The sequence below is a fragment of the Mus musculus genome, chromosome 1 (genome assembly GCF_000001635.26).
Source record: "Mus musculus strain C57BL/6J chromosome 1, GRCm38.p6 C57BL/6J".
NCBI lineage: Eukaryota > Metazoa > Chordata > Mammalia > Rodentia > Muridae > Mus > Mus musculus.
The window spans coordinates 10,291,288-10,311,826 of NC_000067.6; the positions used below are offsets into that span (position 1 = coordinate 10,291,288).

Genomic DNA, 20,539 nt, shown 5'->3' on the forward strand with positions numbered 1-20,539 from the left:
GAGATAGGGTTTCTCTGTGTAGTCCAGGCTGTCCTGGAACTCACTCTGTAGACCAGGTTAGCCTCAAACTCGGAGATAACTAGCCTCTTCCTCCTTAGTGTTGATACTAAAAGTGTTCACCACCACTGTCAGGCTTTTTGAGTTGCATTTAACCTGCATCTTACAGTTAGTATGCATATTTTAAAATTTGTCTCAAATGATAATTGTTTGTATACTCTTAAGGTATCCATGCTAATGATAACAGCTGCTTAGACTTGTATGTTCTTTTATTTCTGGGTTCTCCAGGACTATGGGCAAAAGGGAACTTTGTAGACATCGTTTCTCCATGGACAATACTATTCTATTCTAAATCTTAAAATGAATGATGATAGTTAGGTACTATTCCAGTAGACAGTTTGCAGTATTAAAATATTGAATAACATGGTAAATGTTTCACTGGCATTCGATGGAATAGAGTTATTTGTAATTTCTCTTGACCTTTAGTTTAAATATGCTCTGCCCTAGTTAAGATACAGGAGCTCTTTCCCACCATAGGCAACATGATCACAGCTACTGAATAAGCAAAGATGAGTGGTCTAGCAAGATGCATCTCAACCCTCTTCCCCAAACCTAATCTATTACCATCCTCATCAGAGAAGCTACAATTGCTTAGGATTATGTCATTCCATTCTCATGGGAAGGGGAGAGCTGTTATAGCCTTACTTGAGAATTTAGCCACTCCCTTCTGTAGGTAAGCCAGATGAATACAATGTTTCAGCAAGCCAGAGCTGGTAGACTTCTTACTTTGGTCAGTTGTTAGTACCCTCACTAAGGAGGGAAGGAGTGTACATTTGTTTATATCTGTCTGGAAAGAGTTAATTCAACACAAGGTGTTATAGGGACCCCTCGAAGGCCAGCTGAAGTCCTAGGTGTGCCCTCTCTCCCAAGTTGACACAGAGCCTGTACGCTTCTTTTCCTGGCTTTTCTATCTGATATGCTTCCGGACTTGGGACTTCATCTCAGGAGAGGTTCCTGGCCCTTCTTCAGGTTATGATGCTTCTCTGTAGCATCTCCTGACCTTGAAGGTGGGAGACAGGGAACTATCTTTAGACTTTGGTACACAAGATTTTAGAGGAGAAAATTGCACATACATATTTATGTTTTAAATTCTCTCCTATAGATAAAAATGTTTTGAATGTGTTAAAAAAAAGAGAGATAGGAGAGTAAGTCAATTTAAAGAAAGTCCTTGGGTGTGGGGAGGGGGGACTTCTCTAGATGGTGAAAATCAGAGCTGTGGTTGCCTCTGCAGGCGGGGTGGGGCAGGGGTATTGGGTTGAAAGAGATGTGAAAATTTCAGCTAGACTGAAGGAAACATTCTGTCTATAGGAGTGGGAGTATATTTTCTAAAACCCACTTCACTGCACAACTAAATTCTGTGTACTTTGTTTTATGAACATTTAGAAAGCTAAAACATATTAGCAAAATCAAAAATAAAAGGTGAATGGCAGCATAAGAGAACTCAGAAAAGATTTAGATTTCAAAATAGTTTGGTTGCACCTCTCTAATTGCCAGAGGCCAGTCTGAGGGATGAACCTGCCATCAGCACACACCACTGCTGAGGGCTATAAAATAACTTCAATCCGTATCCAATGATCTATGAGAATCTCAGCATTTTGAATACAGTGGAGCCTGCTAAACAGAGAAAAAATGGACAAAATTCTTAAACAAAAGTCAACTGTATGAGATTGGTATGCATAACTTTACAACACCCAATGTTTCCTCTACTGGAGTGACTACAGTAGGAAATATGGGTGACTCTATGTAACGCCCATGCTCCTGACCATTGCCTACTGACTTCACTAGGCAGGAATAGAAGGTCACCCATGTGACTGCAAAGGGCTGAAAGGCTGGAAGTTCTAAAATTGGGCTAGATTATATATTCTTGTAGTCTATGCTGTGTTCTGACCAGACCAATACCCTCTTAGGTGAGGTATAGGGATGCTAGAACAAATTAGAACACAATATTAGAAGTTGAAATTGAATATCAGATAAGTAACAAGGTATGTACTTAACTATGTACCAAAATAGTTACACATCCTATAAATTATACATGAGAGTCACTTGCAAAGAAATAATTCACCTAAAATTTGTTCTTTAGCCTGAAACTCAAATTTATCAGCCTACCATTTTACTGGGTAAGCCTGATAACCATGAAGCATACAGTAAAAGGATAGGTTCTTCTTTAGTGAAATCAGAAACAAGCATTGGAGCCAGTGGTCCTTAAACTTCAGTGCGTATCAGAGCCTCTGGCAGGGATTGTTAGACCCAGCTTTTAGACAGTTTTCTGGGTCAGTAAGGTTGGAGTGAAGCCTTCCAATTTGAATTTTTAATAGTCCTCACATGCCTATTGATCCTGTTGATTCCAGGGATCATATCTGAGAACTACAGAACTGAGGTTAAAAAGCACAGGTGCAGGGGCTGTTGCTGGGTATGCCTGTTGCTGATCAGGTACCCTGATCAATGCAGAGATGCCCTAAATAGAAAACTATGCATTTACTGGGACATATAGTAAATACATTCTGTACTGTAATATAACACCAATAAATCACTTATTTTGTGCAGTCACCTTCAGACTTTATGGCCACTCTATAGGTAAATTATGTCTTCTGTGGTGAATGGACTGTGTGTTAATGAATGTAAAATTAAAATCTCATTTTAAAGTTAGAATATAATTAAAATTTTGATAAACCTACGAAACAGTAATATCAGAGAATCCTTGTTAAATTGTATACCAAATAAATATTTAATGAGTAGAGACCCCTAGGAATTTTATTTATGATATATTCACAACCATAATTAACTATACCCAGCCTTCACACAGATCTAGAATTTGTGGAAAGTCTGAATGGAGCTTCCATTTCAAGACTTTTCTAGGGTTGGGTGGTACTTAGGAAAGTAAAAAGAGATCTTGTTATATTCACTGACCTAGAAAATATATAAATATTCTAAAGTAAGTTTGAAGTTGAAATCATATATTTATACCATTAAGATTGTGTGTGTGTATGTGTGTGTGCCTACATGAGTGGGAATGTATGTGAAGCCCAGAAGACACCCTGGATATTAGTCTTCAGGAATGTTGCTCTTTACCTTAAACAATTTAGTTCTGAGAAAGTGTCTTATATTAGGATTCTCTAGAGTCCCAGATCTTAAGGAATGAATATCTATCTATCTATCTATCTATCTATCTATCTATCTATCTATCTATCTATCTATCTATCTATCTATCTATAAAATTTATTGAATGACTTATGGATTGTAATCAAACAAATCCAACAATGGCCAGCTGTGAATGAAGTCCAAGAATCTAGTAGTTGCTCAGTCCTGTTGCGCTCACCTCGTCCAGCAAGAAAAACCGCAACATGGTCGGATTCTTCTCAACAGCCTTCTTTATTTCAGGAACACCTCGATGCTACGGGAACCGGGAAACCCAGGGAGGACTGCTTATATACACCCCAGCACTGGGGAGAGTTATGTGTCCTCCTGGGATTGGTCAGTCTGCCGGCACTTTAATTTGCATGCACCCGCTCGGGAGGGGTTGGCGCCAGATTCGGGCTAGCGCCTGCGCAGTGGTGTTGTTTACGGTGACATGTATGGGAGGCCGGCGCCGCCTGGCTGCCTACACAGTCCCATAAGGCTAGGTGTTTCAGCTGGGCTTCTATATACACTGGAATTCCAAAGAAGTAGGCTCCAATGAGCTGGCAAAGTGAGTACAAGCAGACAAAGAACCCCTTCCTTCTTCCATTATCCTTACATAGGCTCCCAGCAGAAGGTGTGGCACAAATTAAAGATGTGCCTCAAGATGTGTACATCCAGATCAAAAGCATGTGCTATCCCACCTCAAGATCTGGATCAAAAGCAAGTCTTCCAGCCATAAGATCTGGATTACAGGTATGCCCTCCATTTCTGGAATGTCATTTATTCCAGATATAGTCAAGTTGACAACTGAGAATAGGCATCATAGGACTCTTATTAGTCCGACCTGGAACTAATTAAGTATGACAAGATAATTGGCTGGCCTGTGAGCCACGGGGTCCACTCATCTCTGCATCTTCAGTGCTGGAATTACAAGCCCATACCATACCTGGCTTGTGTCTATATGGCTTCTGTAGAATGGGCACAGTCTGTGAGTACTTTACCAACTGAGCCATCTCTACAGCCCAAGACTATCATTTTTATTTGTGTATATGTATGTGTCATAGTGACCACACTATGTCATAGTTGGTTCATGGAGAAAACAATGACAATAGAAAAGGATATCCCAAGTCTTTCCATTATCATTCAAAATTTTTGAGACAGGTTTTACTTTGTAGTCTAAGCTGCTCTGGAACTCACTATATAGTTCAGGCTAAGTGTTTCTTTTAAAAATTATTTTTGAGATTCTAATATAATTAAATAAATTTCCACTTCCCTTCCCTTTCTCCCTTCCCTTTCTTCAAACCCTCCCATATGCCCATCCATGCTCTCTTTCAAATTCATAGCCTCTTTTTTTCATGAATTGCTGTTACATGCATATATGCATACACCTATATATTTCTAAACCTAAGCTATTCAATCTGTATTCTGTCAGGGCTGGCCATTTGGCATTGAGTGTGCTTCACCCTGGGGAAGACTATTTCTCCCACTCTCAGCACTTCCTAGTTACCTATAGTTCTTTGTGTAGGGTTGAGGTCTTGTGGTCTTTCTGCTGTCCACTTTGGAGTGTGTATTGCTGTTCTTGTACAGCTCATACATGTCTGGGCAGTCATGTTGATGAGACTTTATGGGTATAGCCTCTGACAGTACTCGGAGACACAGTCTCACAGAAAACTCCCTGATCGTCTAGATCACCAACTTTCCACTCTTTTTTCTGCAGTGCTCCCCACACCTTGGGTGCAGGAGTTGTTTTGTAGGTGTACCATTGGGACTGTGTTCCAAAACTCTGCATTTACTTTCAATTGTGGTTTTCTGTAATGGTCCCCATCTGCTGCCAACAGGACGTTTCTTGATGATGGCTGAGGATTGCACTCATCTGTGGGTTTAAGGACAAATAATTTAGAATGTTGTTAGGAAAATATGCTGATTTGGTAAAATGGTAGCTCTAAGTCTTCCTCCAAGATCCATGACTTCCTAGCCCTGGGAACTTGGCTTAGTTTCCAGTACTAGGCATAGTTTACTTCTTGTTGAGCAGGTCCTAAGTTCAATTAGAGAGCTGTTGGTTACCACCAAGTTTTGTATACCATTATAGTATCCTTAGGTTACTGGTCATTGTTGTGGTTCATAGGCACAGAATCTGGATAGGGCTATTTGTTTCTTCCCTCCTTTGGAAGCTTGCATGGTGTCTTCTCTTGCCAGGGAGGAGACATTTAGGTCATTCCCAGCACACAGTTCTCTGGGTCCTATGTTTGAAGTGTGTGGTGTCTTACCTTCCATTTCTGGGGGGCAAACAGGGCCCATTGCAATAGCCTGTATGGTTTGGGTGTCTCTTGGATATCCCTAACCAACAACTCAAAAGAGGGTTTCTCATGCCTGATACTTGGATTTTTCCTAGATAGTCTTTGGCTCTTGGAGGGAGCATTGCCAGCCTAGATGAGAACATTTCATTTAAACTGTAAATGTATTTAAACACAGACTTATGTATATTCTAGCTTTTTAGTTTTTAAGTAGCAGTATGACTATGACTTTTTCAGACACCCTTACTGTTACTTTACTCTTCTCCTTCCTTCTTCTTTTCCCTTCCCCTCCCTAAGTAGAGCCTGTCTTCTCCCACTTCCTCAATCAGATCATGTGTCTCCTGCCATTTCACTCTCTATTGCCCCTCTACCCTCTAACCTTGCTATGCTCCCTTTTAACTTTCCTGGTTTCTGAAGTTACTCCAGGATATATACTCATATGTAAAGATTTGGAGCTAGGAGCCTCTGATGAAAGAGAACTTATGATGTTTGTTTTCCTGGGTCTGGGTTATTTCACGCAATATGATTTTTTCTAGTTCCATTCATTACTGGGATAGACCCTGGAGAAAGATCAAGATTCTCAATTAAAAAGTAATCACCTCTCCTTGCCTCCCCACTACATTTATTTTCCATTAAAACATCAAAATAAACAACTGTGTGTGAGTGTGTGTGTGTACATACATACCAATGCACATGTATGGAGGCCAGAGGACATCTTCATGGTGTCAGTTCTCCCCTTTCATCATTATGTGGGTTTAGGGAGTTGAAATCAGGTCATCAGCCTTGCACAAAAAGCACCTTACCTGCTGAGCTATCCCACTATCTCATCCCTCTAGCATAAGCTGTTTAGTTGAGATATACCATACACAAAGCACTGGCATGCATGATATATCCAGGAGGAGCTGCTAGTGACTCTTTGTGTGTGTGTGTATGCCATAACACACACTGTACAGACTGCACTTATCTAATAGGTGATGAGTGTAGAGTTTTGTTTTGTTTTTAAATACACTAGTGTCATCTTCACCATCATTATGGTACCAAAGGCCCAAACTGGCTGTGGTCTCCAGGGCTATAATATATGCTGCAAATTGCTCTATAAGAATTATGCAGCTTCCAAAGCATGCTGCAAATTCCATTGCCTCAGAGGGCCATGTTGGAGGTATCTACAACCATGACAAATATCACCTTGGAAGTTGTACATGTACTCATGTGATCTGTAGTCCTCCCAAGTCTAGAACCTGCTCAACAGAAGTCTCTCTCACTCACCAAAGCCTTCTTCCTTGTAAGGAAGATCTTTGTGATTACTATGTCTAAGGTGTAGAGTGGAACTTCAGCTGATTCTCCATGATGGTACTGTAGAAGTAAAGAGTGCACTTCTTCAGCTGGTGGGATGACTCAGGATAAAGGCTTGCCACTAAGCCTCATGATCTGAGTTCAACTCCCAGAGACCACATGGTGTATGCATATGTCCACACACCAAGTAAATAAATGTGAGAACTTAAAAAGAAATTCTCCCTGGTCATCACCATGATGTGTGCCATCATCTTGAGAACCAGGCTGATATATTTTCCAATGATGCAATATGCTAATCACTGAATCCAGGATTTCTACAAAAGAGAATTTATTAGTGAGGCAGTCTAAAATCAGAGATAGGAGCCCCAAGTCTCAAATCTACCTCTTGATATTGGGAATAAAAATATTTGTGAGATAAAGAAGCAACATGGTTACAGGGACTAGAAAAAGAGATTGAATGTAAAGAAAAATGGAGCGATCAGTGGTCTGTGTAAACACAGGGTCTTGGCTCTTGCCAGGATGCATGTGAGGTCAGTGGTGAGTGACATCAGCATGCTCTGAGAGCGAAGGTTTTGTCACTCTTATGTCAAAGGTTATTCACCAGGCACTTGTGTATACCGAAGTGAGGAGTCAGTGGTTTCAGATGGTTTGATTTACTTCCAAGTGTCTGAAATACAGCTCAGAAAGCTACTTCCATCCTGACCATTAGCTCAGCTGCCAATGTAGTTGAAGCCGATGGCAGCATACTGCTTAGCTAGGTGATCTTGTGATAGAAGTGAGTTATTAGAATCAGGTAAAACTAGGTTTAGTGAGGTTTTCACTGATGCTCTGCATCCTGTGTGTGCATGTACGTATGTTCACCTGTGTGAGGCCAGAGGCCAATACTGTGAATCTTCTTCAACTGGTCTTCCTGGTTTTTGAGATCAGGTCTCTCATGGGACTTTTCTGTCCTCACATTCCTCAGTGCTGGATGACGAGTGCTTTCTAGGCCCCTGGGGAATCACATTCAGATTCGGATGCTTTTCAGCAGGAACTTTACAGATTGAGCACCTCTCCGGCCCCTGTATCTTTACTTAGGGTGGGAGGGGCAGAATCTTTCCAAAAAAATATTATGTTTACATTTATTTATTTTGTCTATATATGTGGACATGTATGTGCCATAGTGTGTGTGTATATGTGTGTGTGTTTGATGAAGTCACAAAACAATTTATAGGAGTTGGTTCTCTCCTCCCTCCATATACTGGACAATGAAACTCCATGACCAAAAGTAAGTTGTGGAGGAAAGGGTATATTTGGCTTACATTTCCATACTGTATTTCATCATTAAGGAAGTCAGGACATTTTTAAAAATACATATCCCAATTACTGACTCCCCCTCCTGGTCTCCACCTCATAGAGTCTCTCTCCCAATACTCCTTCTACAAAAATTTTAAAGATAGTTGTTGATAAGTGTCTGAGATATTTGACCACTGTTTGTAGATTGCTAATCTTCCACACATTTATGTAGAAAAATATGTTGAACTGTTTAGTGGGCAATGATATGTCTGTGTTTTGCATAATATCCTTCAATAAGAAGAACTAAAGAAGGAAAGATGAACTGTTTGGTAAGAAATGATAATAACCATAGTAACTAGGTGATGGGATTATTTTGCTGTAATACCTTTGTATTTGTGTTTGAGAATTCCAATCAGGCCAGAAAGTCTAAGGACTTGGCTTGTAGTCTCAATCTTATCACTAATTGAACAGAAAACATTCTCAAATTATTTAACTATTATGTGCTTTATAAAAAAACAAATGGCTACACAGCAATTAATCAGCTGGAAATTAGTGAGCAAGCTTTGCTGTGTAGGTAGCCTTCTACTGTGCTACTGAATTCACAAGGATGCTGACAGATTGTACTTAAGAAGTTTCACCTAACCAAAGAACATACATGGGCTGGAACGAGCTCCCCAGTCACATATATAGCAGACAGGCAGCTCAATCTTCATGGTTGCCCTCTCTGGCCTCAGTAGCAGGGGATGCATTTAATCTGGCAGAGACTTGATGTCCCAGAGGGGTCTCAGAGAAGAAGGGGAGGGGACTGGGGAAAGGGACTTGGTGAGGGAGGGACTAGGAAGGGGAGCAGTGTTTGGGATAAACAAACGAAAACAAATTAATTAAAAGAAGTTTAAACCACTGTTCAAATGTTTCGATCACTACATCCATTGTTGAAATTCTTTGAGTACAGATGCATCGAACATAGATCTTTCAGAAAGGGAAGTTCCTGGAGATATTTCTGTTATCTGTTGAGTTAGCAGCTGCTCAGACTTTTACACTGAAAATAGGACAGAAAAAGAAGAGTAACATGCTACACATCTTGGCTCCTCTTATGTTTCTGAGGAAACCTTTAAGATCTCTAACTGCCACCTGTGCATACTACCTACTAATGCAATTTAATTTAGACTTTTTATGATCAGTTCCTCCTAAAGGCAGGCAAGCTATAGAAGGGACAGTTGAAGAATTAAAGTATGTGAGCGTGTGCATTTGTTGCTATTTGTGAACAAGCTTAAATGAAATAAGCTTCTTGGAATGCAATTCAGCACATGACTGTGTGGCTAACTGCCAGAATAGAGATCTCTTGTTTGTAGACTTGAAGTCATTGGCATGCTTTAGGTCTCTAAGCAACCTAGAGCCTAAACAATGGATATTTGATCACATGTCTAGCCATCAATGGAATGTGAGTTTTAAGCTCTTGACCGAAGGAGGAGAAAAATATGGCTACAAGCTACTTTGCACAGTAGGAGAGTAAGGGAAGACATAGGGTGATGTGCTAAAGTGTAGTGGATGTCTTCTTTCCTGAAGGTTACTAAAAATTCTTCCCCACTAGAAGGTTACATTCTGTATAGAAGGTTAAAATGTGTGTATGTGTGGGTGTACAGAAGAGTACATGTATAAGGAGATCAGAGGACAATTTCCATGTCATCAGGAAAACTGGCTATCCTGTACTCCCCAGGGAGCCTTCTCCCACTGCCTTCCTAGGGCTGGGGTTACAAGCGCATACCACTGAATTTGGCTTTTATATGGGTACTGGACATAGAACTTAGGCCTTGCTGTTAGTGAGGCAAGGGCTGAGCCAGCTTCCTAAGCCCTTGATATTCTTTTATATTGATATGTGTTGGAGCCGTTTCTACCTTGTGCAACAGACAGGTGAATGAGAACACTTACTTTCTGAGGTGCACTGGAGAGGTCAGTTTTGGCAGAAAATGGAAAGACAAATATTGGTGAGGCATCTGGAAGAACAGGTGGGCTCTGGATGTTTCCTATGATGGGCGGTAGTAGGTGGTAGTGATCTGGTTTCCTGGGCCGTGAGGGGCAACAATGCATCCTGGATAGAGAAGCTGCCAAAGGGGAAGGTATTGGGCAAACCTTAGTCTTAAATTTTTTTCTTGTAGCTTGTGTACACAGTATCAACTACACAGAAGTTGTCCAATAAGTATTTATTGAGAAAGTGCACATGTCTCCTGGGACTCTGGCTATTTGACTATTTACACAGAATAAAAGTATATTCAATAGTTATTGTAGTCTAGTTTAGGTTAAGAAGAAAATCTGTACTACCTCAGAGTGCCAAGGAGGAATATTTCACCCCGAGGCCCTTGGTCTTGTGAAGATTATATGCCCCAGTACAGGGGAATGCCAGGGCCAGGAAGCAGGTGTGGGTGGGTTGGGGAGCAGGGTGGGGAGAGGGTATAGAGGACTTTCGGGATAGCATTTGAAATGTAAATGAAGAAAATATCTAACAAAAAAGGAATATTTCATCCCACCAAAGCCTGCATTTAAATGGTTTCTTTCTCCATTTGGAGAGATGTTTATTGGACAATTGTTTTCAAGTTATTCCTTCGGTAACAGTTGTCGATAGAAAATAATAAATCTCCCAATTAAGATATCCAGGAGCTTGACTATGAGAAAAGATCAAAGGGACTATCTAATGATTATTTATAATCAGAGACCCCAGAGTGCTTTGATTAGAATAATATTTTTCCTTAGTACAGACACTTGTTTACTGTTGCTACAACCATTTTTTTTTAAATCCCCAAGTAGATTCTGCGTGGTGTGTCCTTCAAGTTTTTCTACTTGTCTTTTTATTTTGATTTTGTAGTAAAAGCATATAACATGAGATCACTCTTGTAAAATACTACATATACAGGCTAAGGGTATACTGCTTAGTGTGCTTGCTAGTACTCACAAAGATTTGATCTTCAGCGTGGCTAAAAAGAAATTAACAACTCAGTATTGTGTGATGTTGTGTAGTAGATGTCTAGGACTTTATCTCACACAACTGGAACTTCATACCTGCTGTCTTAGGGTTTTACTGCTGTGAACAGACACCATGACCAAGACAATTCTTATAAGGACAACATTTAATTGGGGCTGGCTTACAGGTTCAGAGGTTCAGTCCATTATCATCAAGGTGGGGGCATGGCAGTGTCCAGGCAGGCATGGTGCAGGAGGAGCTGAGAGTTCTATATCTTCATCTGAAGGTTGCTTGCAAAAGACTGACTCCTACATGGTTAGGACAAGGGTCTCATTGCTTACCCCCCACAGTGACATACTTCCTTCAGCAAGGCCACACCTACTCTATCAAGGCCACACCTCCTAATAGTGCCACTTCCTGAACCAAGGATATTCAAACTACTCTACCTGTTATACAGCAACTTGCTTCTGAACTGATTCTTTTGTTGTTGCTTATTTTTGAGATTGTAGTTTAATTACAACATTGTCCCCTTTCCTCTCTCCAAGCACCCCTCTTCCTTCAAATTTATGCTTTTTTTATTAATTGTTATGTCATGTGTATATGTGTTTATTTGTATATACATATATATTCCTAATGAGTCCACTTGTATGCCTGTTGAAGGTGTTTTTTTAAAAAAGGAATGTGTAGGAAATCCAAAACCAATGGAGGATACAAACACAAGGATATCCTAGAGGAAATTTAGCTTTTGAGGGCTACAGGAAACACTAAGCACAACCCAACTCCTAGCTAAAGTTATACAAAACTTCACATTAAAAATCAAGGAAGTGTATCCTAAATGCCACAGACCACATGGTTCTTGGTCAACTAAAGAAATAAAATAAAAATTCGCAAAATGGTAGTTACTAATTTTCTTACAAGATTAGGTACCTACAGCAAGCAATATCTACAGCCACCCCTTTGCTTATGAGCATGTCTTACTAAAAGGACAGAAATGTAAGAAAGAAAGTAAGTATGAGTTCATTTGGGGTGCTATTGTAGAAGCATGAATATACATTGTGCTGCATTTAGGAAAGTATGGTTCCAGAATCCTAATGAAGGCAAGATGCAGTTTAAGTACATTTAACAGTTGTGGAGATGTCAATTAAGTAAAATCTAAGCAAACAACACTAAGAAAATACTTACCTAGAATCTCTGAAATAATAGGATGTCAACCTAGGGATTTCACAAAGAAAGTCAGGGTCTATGGAGATGTTTCACTTAGTAAAGTACCTAAGGACCTGAGTTTTATAACTAGAACCCACATAAAAGTTGATCACTGCAATGAGGGGCTATAATTCAGTGTTGAAAAAGCAGAGACAGATGAACCTGTGTGCTCACTGGCCATCCAGTCAAGCCAAAGTGGGGTAAGTTAGTAAGATGTTCTGTACTCTAAACAAAGCAGTACCAACCAAAAGGTATAAAGTGATTAAGATACTGATTCACATCTACCTTTCATATAGATGCCTAATTGTAGGACCGTGAAAGGCAGCCTGGTTCCTGGTTAAGCTAAGGCTAGAAACCTTGGTGACCCTGAAGGGACGGTAGGCGATTCGCCTGTTCTTGGGCACCCAGCTCCTGTCACTAGCGCAGCCCTCCATAAATTTGTGGCCATCAGTCACATAAGGGCAATGCCACAGGTAGAGGATGTGACCTGTGATTGTGTGGATTCAAGATAGATCTCCATTTTAATGAGGTGCCTAAAGGCCCGGATGACTTAGCCAATAAACTCTCCTTCCCAGACACTCCTCCCTGCAAAAGGTATTTAACCTCAGGCCTGCCCTAAGAAGTGGGATACCGTTTTTTTTTTTTTTTTTTTTTTTTTACTCATCCACTTTCAGCCATGACAATAAATGTCATAAAACCATGGACTACCTGTTTTCTTTGGGATCCACTGTAGCAAGCCATGGAGAAGGTCTTCGCCTGTAGAGCTGCCATCTAATCTCTCATAGAAGGCCTCTCTGCACTCCCAGCCACAGAGACCACCAAACCTAAGCCAAGCTCAAGCCTGAGGCCACTGTTAAGCCAAGAACTCTCCCGTCTGAACCAGCCCTGAGCTCCCCTTTTCCTCCCTCAGCTCCAAGCTAGATCCAGCCCACCGGGCTCTACTCCACTCTCACTCTTCTGTGGCATCCAGCAGTGCCTGGGTTTTTGAAAGCCTGAGAACCAGATGGCCCCAGCCTGTTTGTAGGCCCAGAGACCCTTGAACCAGCTCCGGCTGTCCCTGGAGCGGTATCCTGTGGCTTCCCCATACCCTGACACCTGTCTGGTGACAGCATGGGGTAAGTGCAGTCTACTTCCTGTGACTGTGCCCTGTGGCAGAGTGGACGCGGGACCCCATAACCCTACACCCAATCATGCATGCGAGTATGTGCACACATGTGACTACACATACCCAGCCACGTGCATACACAAACAGAGAGAGGCCGAGAGACGCACACAGAGAGAATATGTGATCTATACCATGGGTAAGTAGATTGCAGTGAGGTGGATACTATTTATTTTATAACAGTTTCACAGCTTCCATATTATTTCTTTATTTTGAAATTAGAAAATTTAACAGCAAGTTTATATATTCTCTAGGGTTACGTGCCCAATGACAGAGCATCTGTAAAGAATGTCAGACTGGGGAGCCACCCTATCAGGGTTCTCTGTTGGCATGGCAGGACTCCAGTGGCTCTGCCTTCATAAAGCTGGCAACAACCATCAATGGTTTCTAGTAACACAGAAGTCAGAGCAAAGGCCTATATGATTCTTCCCCTTGAACTGGGGATTGAAGCCAGGACCTTGTAGATACTAGGCAATACCATCTACACTGAGCTACATCTTCCAGCTTGGTCATAGATTTTAATGTTAATAAGGATGGAATATAGCTAATTTATCTCAAAATAATAATGTATTTCAAAGAATATAGCCCAAGAATTTTAGATTTTCAGTTTTTTCTTTGGATGTGATGAAGACAATATATAATTTTTCAACAATGAATCTTAAAATATTCTTTCTTTGTATTCCTGTTGGATTTTTTCTTTTTTTTTTTTGAGACAGGGTTTCTCTGTGTAGCCTTGGATTTCTTGCTCATGCTCCCACTCTATGTGGCTTCCAGTAAACCTCTGCTGCCTTGTCTAAAGATGCTCTTGCTCCTGATTTGTCTTCTTCACCTCTCCATTCTCTATCATTCAACTCAAGAATTGGTGTAGTGGGACAGAAGCCAGGAGGGAGGCAGATGTGGGAGACTGAAGTAAGAAAAGCTAGAACTCTCTTTAGTATTAGAGGGAATGGAAATACAGGTGCATGGGAACTGTGTAGCCAGTCACAAGACAGACACCTTTGCTGCAGATATTTTAAGGACTTCCTGAAATAGTCAACTGATCTTAACAAAGTGTGCTGTTGCCCTGAGATTTGTGGTTCAAATCTGATTGTTATTCAAAGAAGTACCTTGACTAGAGATAATAAATGCAAATGAATAGACCCCCCCAACCCCCATGTGTTTTGAAAGAAGGACAGAGGCCAGTGTTTATGTTTGACAGTCTAACAAAAGAATGTGTGATTTTTTTTAGTTCTTAGTGCAAAATTAGTTTGGAGGTTGTATATTCTACTCAGTGTTATTCTTAGAAATAGTTGACTCTTGGATGCTCCTTGTGAGAGCAGCCTTACCTGTTTTGGGGTATCCTCAGGTGTGTCTTTATGAGAGTCCATGATACATGAAGTTGCAAATCTAATACTAATTCTTTTATGATGGTTTTTGATCTTAATACAAAATCAATATGCCATCTATTTCCATACCTCAGACCACCAAATGCACAATTTTAGGCAAATATTTCTAAGGACATATAGATACATATAAATGCATCTAAGAACCTAACTTGTATTTAGCAGACATCAGATAGTATTCCTTAGTGTACTGAAAACAGCTTCAGATTACTGAAGAGTTCTAACCAGGATAGCAGCCATTCATGCCTGTGAAGTGTAGCTATAATGGAAATTCAGTTAGTGACTTCATGTTATCTGTTGTTATAATGCAACTGTCTGGGTGGTTGACAAGGCTTGTTGAGACCACAGTCCACCTGAGACATCCATGAGAGTAGCATTGGTGTGTGGAGGAGGCCTTTTTGTTGCATCACAACATGCTAGAGGCCATCACGTGATGAGATAGCAAGCCTGCTGACTCAGACTTCTTATAAAGCCTTTAAAGCCACCCTAGGACCCCTCTCTTATCCAATCCCAGTCTTCTCCATGTGACCCTGTATTCATGGTTTGCATATACATTGATTGAATTTTCATCATCCAGCATTTGATGAAAATAGTCAGAGCAAAGCAGTAACTGATTCTTATACCAATCATTTGGTCTTGCTAATGTATTTTCCCAGAGTATGCACACTTATCTGCTAGCTTGCTCTGACAGAAGGCTGCTAATTTCTGAATTCTTCCCAGTTGGGGGAATGTTTCCTGTTCGGTCAGTTTGAAGCTGAGAACCCAGAATTCTATATCACTAGGTCACAAAGTTTGCCTCTTAGTTTAATTCATAGTTAAATTATAAGAGTAATTATAACATCCACATACATAATGTCTTCAGTTGTAACTGGATATGTTTGCTTCACCTATGCTGGGTTGGCATAGTAAGGATAGATGTCCTCTGCAGAGGTTTCCCATAGGGCATTCTCTAGGGAAAGAGGACCCAGTACAGCTCATGGTTGTGATACAGGGTCAGGCATAAGAAGCAAGGAGTTAATTAGACTCTGCCTTCAATGAACTTCAAGCTTATTTTCATGAGATTTTTCACCTGTCTTGGCAGCTCTTGGTACAGTGTTTTGTGAAATGCATTAGGTATTCAGTGATGCTGTTTTCAGGCTTATTATGCAATATTCTGATTATAATTCATGAAAGTATTCCATTAAATACAATCACTATATAATTACACTGCTTAAACTACAACATACTTCATTAACATTTACATGGAATTCTAATTTAATTAATTAGTTTTTATCCAGTGAAACTTAGGTGTAAATACTTTTTATGATGTATCAGCCTCAAATAATCATCAAGAACTGAGGTAATATACAACTTTAAGTAAAAGAAATAAATTTCTTATAATAATAACACATCAAAATTTGAATTATATTTTTATTATGTAAAAAGACAAGCTATATAGACTATTCTACCACTTCTAATGGTCTATTAAAATTTTTATTGTGGGTATTATAACTTGAATCATATGTATGCATACATCAGAATGTGACCCTCTGTGAAGATAAGTCATTGTAAATGTACTTATTTTTAGGTGACATCATACTGGAATGATCTTGCATGACTAGTGTTTTCTTTCTGTTTCTGCGACAAAACACTCTGGCTAAAACCAGTTTGGGGAGAGGAGGATTTATTTCAGCTTGTACTTACAGGTCAGAGTCCAACTCTGAGAACCTCCAGGACTGCTCCCTGCTTATACTCAGCTATACACAACGCAGGACCACCTGTCAAGAGATGGCAGCATCCACAGTGGGACGAGAACTCCTACAGAAGTTGGCAATCAAGACAATGCCCCTATAGACATCCTATAGGCTCATCTAATGAGGAAATTCTTACCAGGTTTCCTGGCACAGTCCACTGCCCCACAAACTAGTGTTCTTGGTCATGTGAAGCAGAAACATATAAACATTGTCATATGAAGGTAGAGACATATGAACCTGGTCATGTGAAGGTAGAGACATATGAACCTGGTCATGTGAAGGTAGAGACATATGAACCTGGTCATGTGAAGGTAGAGACATATGAACCTGGTCATGTGAAGGTAGAGACATATGAACCTGGTCATGTGAAGGTAGAGACATATGAACCTGGTCATGTGAAGGTAGAGACATATGAACCTGGTCATGTGAAGCAGAGACATATGAACATTGTCATGTGAAGGTAGAAACATATGAACCTGGTCATGTGAAGGTACAGACATATGAACCTGGTCATGTGAAGCAGAGACATATGAACATTGTCATGTGAAGGTAGAAACATATGAACCTGGTCATGTGAAGGTACAGACATATGTACCTGGTCACATGAAGCAGAGACATACAAACATTATCACATGATGGTAGAGACATACAAACCTAGTCATATAGAGACATACCATGTAAAGACAGAGATTAGAGCTGTACAACTGAAAGTCAAGGAGTGCCAAAGACAGCTTAAAAATGACTAGATAGGAAAGGACAAGGGTTCCCCTTGACATGTCAGAGGGCGCATAGTCCTACTGATGCTAGCTTTTAGAATTCTAGCCTCCAGAACCATGAGACAATACATTTCTATTGCTTTAAGCTCCTCCTCACAACTTGTAGTACTTCATTATGTCACCCCTAGGAAACTTAAACACTTGCGAAATCTCAGTTGAAAATAAAACTTGATATAATCAGCATTATAAAATTATACAAATATGATATGGGGTATTTTACTAAGAATTTTAAATTCATGTTCTATTTATAGTTGAGGAAAATGTTATATTTTTAAGCAATAATTGACATAAATATAAGACTTCTGTTCTTCACAGAACAGCACCTAGCAGAGTGGTTTGAACATTAAATCATCTTTCCATATATTTTGTGGCTTAGTTTAAAGCTATTAAATATGAAAATAGCCTATAAATATTAAAATACCTATATAAAGAACCCGAGGCATAAAATACATACAGTATTACTGAAATGTAAGAGTAATCATGGGTAAGAATTTACATGATTTTTATCAAGACTACTTTATTCTGAATTTATATATGGGAAGTAAGGAAACAGGAGAGCCTGAAGTTGGTGGATCATTTTGTGCATGCGCGCGCGTGTGTGTGCGTGAGTGTGTGTGTGTTCATGTATGCATGTGTGAACATGTTTAATTGCATGCCCTTCTTTAACCTCTAAAAAAAGTATTTGTAGCACTTCTGCTGTGGGACAGCAAGGATAAATAAAACAGTGTGAATATCTAGTTCTTGGTTCTAACTTGCCAACTGTTCTTATTACATTGGGCTTGGTAAAGACTGACATTGGCTATAATGAAGAATGAATTTTGAGGTTTATTTATATATTTGTTGTGGTGTTTTCCTCTCCAAATAGCCAAAAGTTGATTGTTGCTTGGTTGTCAAAGGGGTGATGCTATTTGATGGATTGATACCAATAAAAGTTCTGCATATAAGGAGACCACAGAACACCCAACCAAAGGGGAAAGTTTCCTGGCATCAAGAATTCACATGGGTCAGTAGACAAGATATACTGGTCAGGTTCCTTTTGTAAGGGTCTGAGAAATAGCTTCTCTTCACCCAGAATCTTTATCAGCCTCCATTCCTCCTACTTGTGCCAGACATTTTGGGTTGTACCTGTTGTACGGGTAGAGATAGAATGAACTCTAATTTCCTGGCTACTTTTGAGTATTTGCTGCTGGGTGAGTCTATTTCTTTTTCATAAAACTAAGCCTGCCTTATCTAAGACTTGTCCTATAAATATGTCTCTGGAATGAAAAAAAAATCAGTGTGGTGGCACATGTGTTAATTTCAATATTAGGGAAACTGAGTCAAGAGGGTTGTAAGTTTGAGGTCAACTTGGGTTACATAGCAAAACCGTGTCTTAAAAACAGATGGAGTAATTATGACTTTTCTTTTAAAATAATGTTTTACTTTTAAAAGGGATATGCTTTTATATGTGCATTTTTCTAATTAAAAAATAAAATTGGTTTTGTTTCTATAATTCGTCCTTAAGAAGCCCATATTGACACTCAGGTGTTTCTTCTTCTCTGTGTCTTTTTTTCTCTTAATCCTTGTGATTAAGCCAACATTGAAATATCTTTATTAACTCTCCCCTCAAATGGAACTTTATTAAATGCACGGAAAAGTACATTCTAAAAACAACAGTATTTCATTTCATCCTGTACTATTTCCTATTCCTATTGGCCATGGTGTCCTGTTCCCATTCTTGTGCTCTTGACAAAGCCATACATGTCACAGAGTTGTCATGTGCAGGCTGGCAGGACTCTATCCTGTGGGCATTAGTCCAATAATTTTTAATCTTTCTCTTTATTTCTTTTAATATTTACCTTTTGTTTATAGTTATTTGTGTTTGTGTTTCTGTACACATGCATGTATGTACATCTCTACACACATGACACACATGTAGAGATCAGAGGGCAACTTGTGTGAGTTAATTCTCTCCTTTTACTGTGTAGGCTCTGGGATTGAACTCAGACTTGTGGCAAGTGCTCTTATCCGCTGACCCATGCCCCTGACCCTGCTTTCTTATTTTAACTAATATATGTATGTAGAATTTTCTTGATTTCTTTTCAGTCTTAAAAACTCTGGTGGTTTGAATAGGTATGGTCCCCATAGACTTGTGTGTTTGAGTGTTTGGCTCATAGGGAGTAGCACTATTAGGAGGTATGGACTTGTTGGAGGAAGTGTGTCACTGTTGGGGTGGGATTTGAGATCTTCCCAGTGTGGTACACAGTCTCCTTTTGCTGCCTGCAGATCAAGATGTAGAATTCCCAGCTCCTTCTCTAGCACCATGCCTGCCTGCACACGGTCATGCTTCATGACATGATGATAATGGACTGAACCTCTGAAACTGTAAGCCAGTCCCAATTAACTGTTCTCCTTTATAAAGGTTGCCTTGGTCATGGTGTCTGTTCACAGCGGTAAAACCTTAACTAAGACAGAGACTACCAACTTCCTTCTAAGGAGGAGGAGGACAATGCTGTCATACGGCCCATCTCACTTGCATCTTGCATCTTCTGTCCTAGTATATTTATAACTGACGCTACTTGACTATATCATTTAGAACTAAGTCATGCAACATTCTAGGATAGTTTTTTTTTTAAATAAAACCCTTTCTTTTGCTAGTTTAAATCTAGTTGTTGCCTGCTGCCACGGACCACCCCAGTTGGGTATGGGGGTTCCTGGAATGAGGGTCCTTGAAGCTAGGTGGGTAAGGATTTGGCAGTGATAAACAGAAACAAACACAGAGGCAGTTTCAATCTGAGTGTATTCTGCAGCTCTCAAGCAGGGGATTTTATACATTAAAAAACCAAACATTACATCTCTTAGAAACTATATCCAGTGAGACAATCACAGATACCAACAAAAATCATTTGGCATAGTAAAGCACAAAAACCATCCAAGCATTACAGCTCTGTAACTATGTATTCAGTGAATCACAAACAGAACAGGTAACATCATTATAAATCATCAAAATATAGTAATTCTAAAAGTATGTATTCAGTGGGGGCAGTCGTCCAAGGATAGTGGCATATTTCCAGGAGCAGGTTAATAAATCTTTAACGGTCAGTGCTCTTAACCACTGAACTAACTTTCCAGCCCCATGGTCAATTATTATTTAACATCTAGTGCCTGATTTTTTTATATTCTTCAATGTATAAATTTAAACTATTTTAATTCTTTCTAATTAAGGCTTTCTTTACCATATACCAAAATCCACCTCCTATGACACACGTGTAGCCATATGAAATTTTATTGTTGGGAAAGTTTTTATCATAA

At 39.8% G+C, this 20,539-nt stretch overlaps 1 protein-coding gene across 2 annotated transcripts in view; it reads right to left on the reverse strand.

Moving 5' to 3' along the window:
- Nucleotides 1–4,503: 4,503 nt before the first annotated feature.
- The window catches only part of Cpa6 (carboxypeptidase A6), a 424,263-nt gene continuing 408,227 nt past the window's right edge, over nt 4,504–20,539 (reverse strand). For both annotated transcript variants that reach the window (XM_011238392.3, XM_011238393.2), the window contains 2 exons: nt 9,966–10,138; nt 4,504–5,047 (listed from right to left, as the gene is read on the reverse strand). In XM_011238392.3, the coding sequence (XP_011236694.1) occupies nt 4,970–5,047; nt 9,966–10,138 (251 nt within the window). In that variant the 3' untranslated portion in view covers nt 4,504–4,969. The remainder of the gene's footprint in view (nt 5,048–9,965; nt 10,139–20,539) is intronic.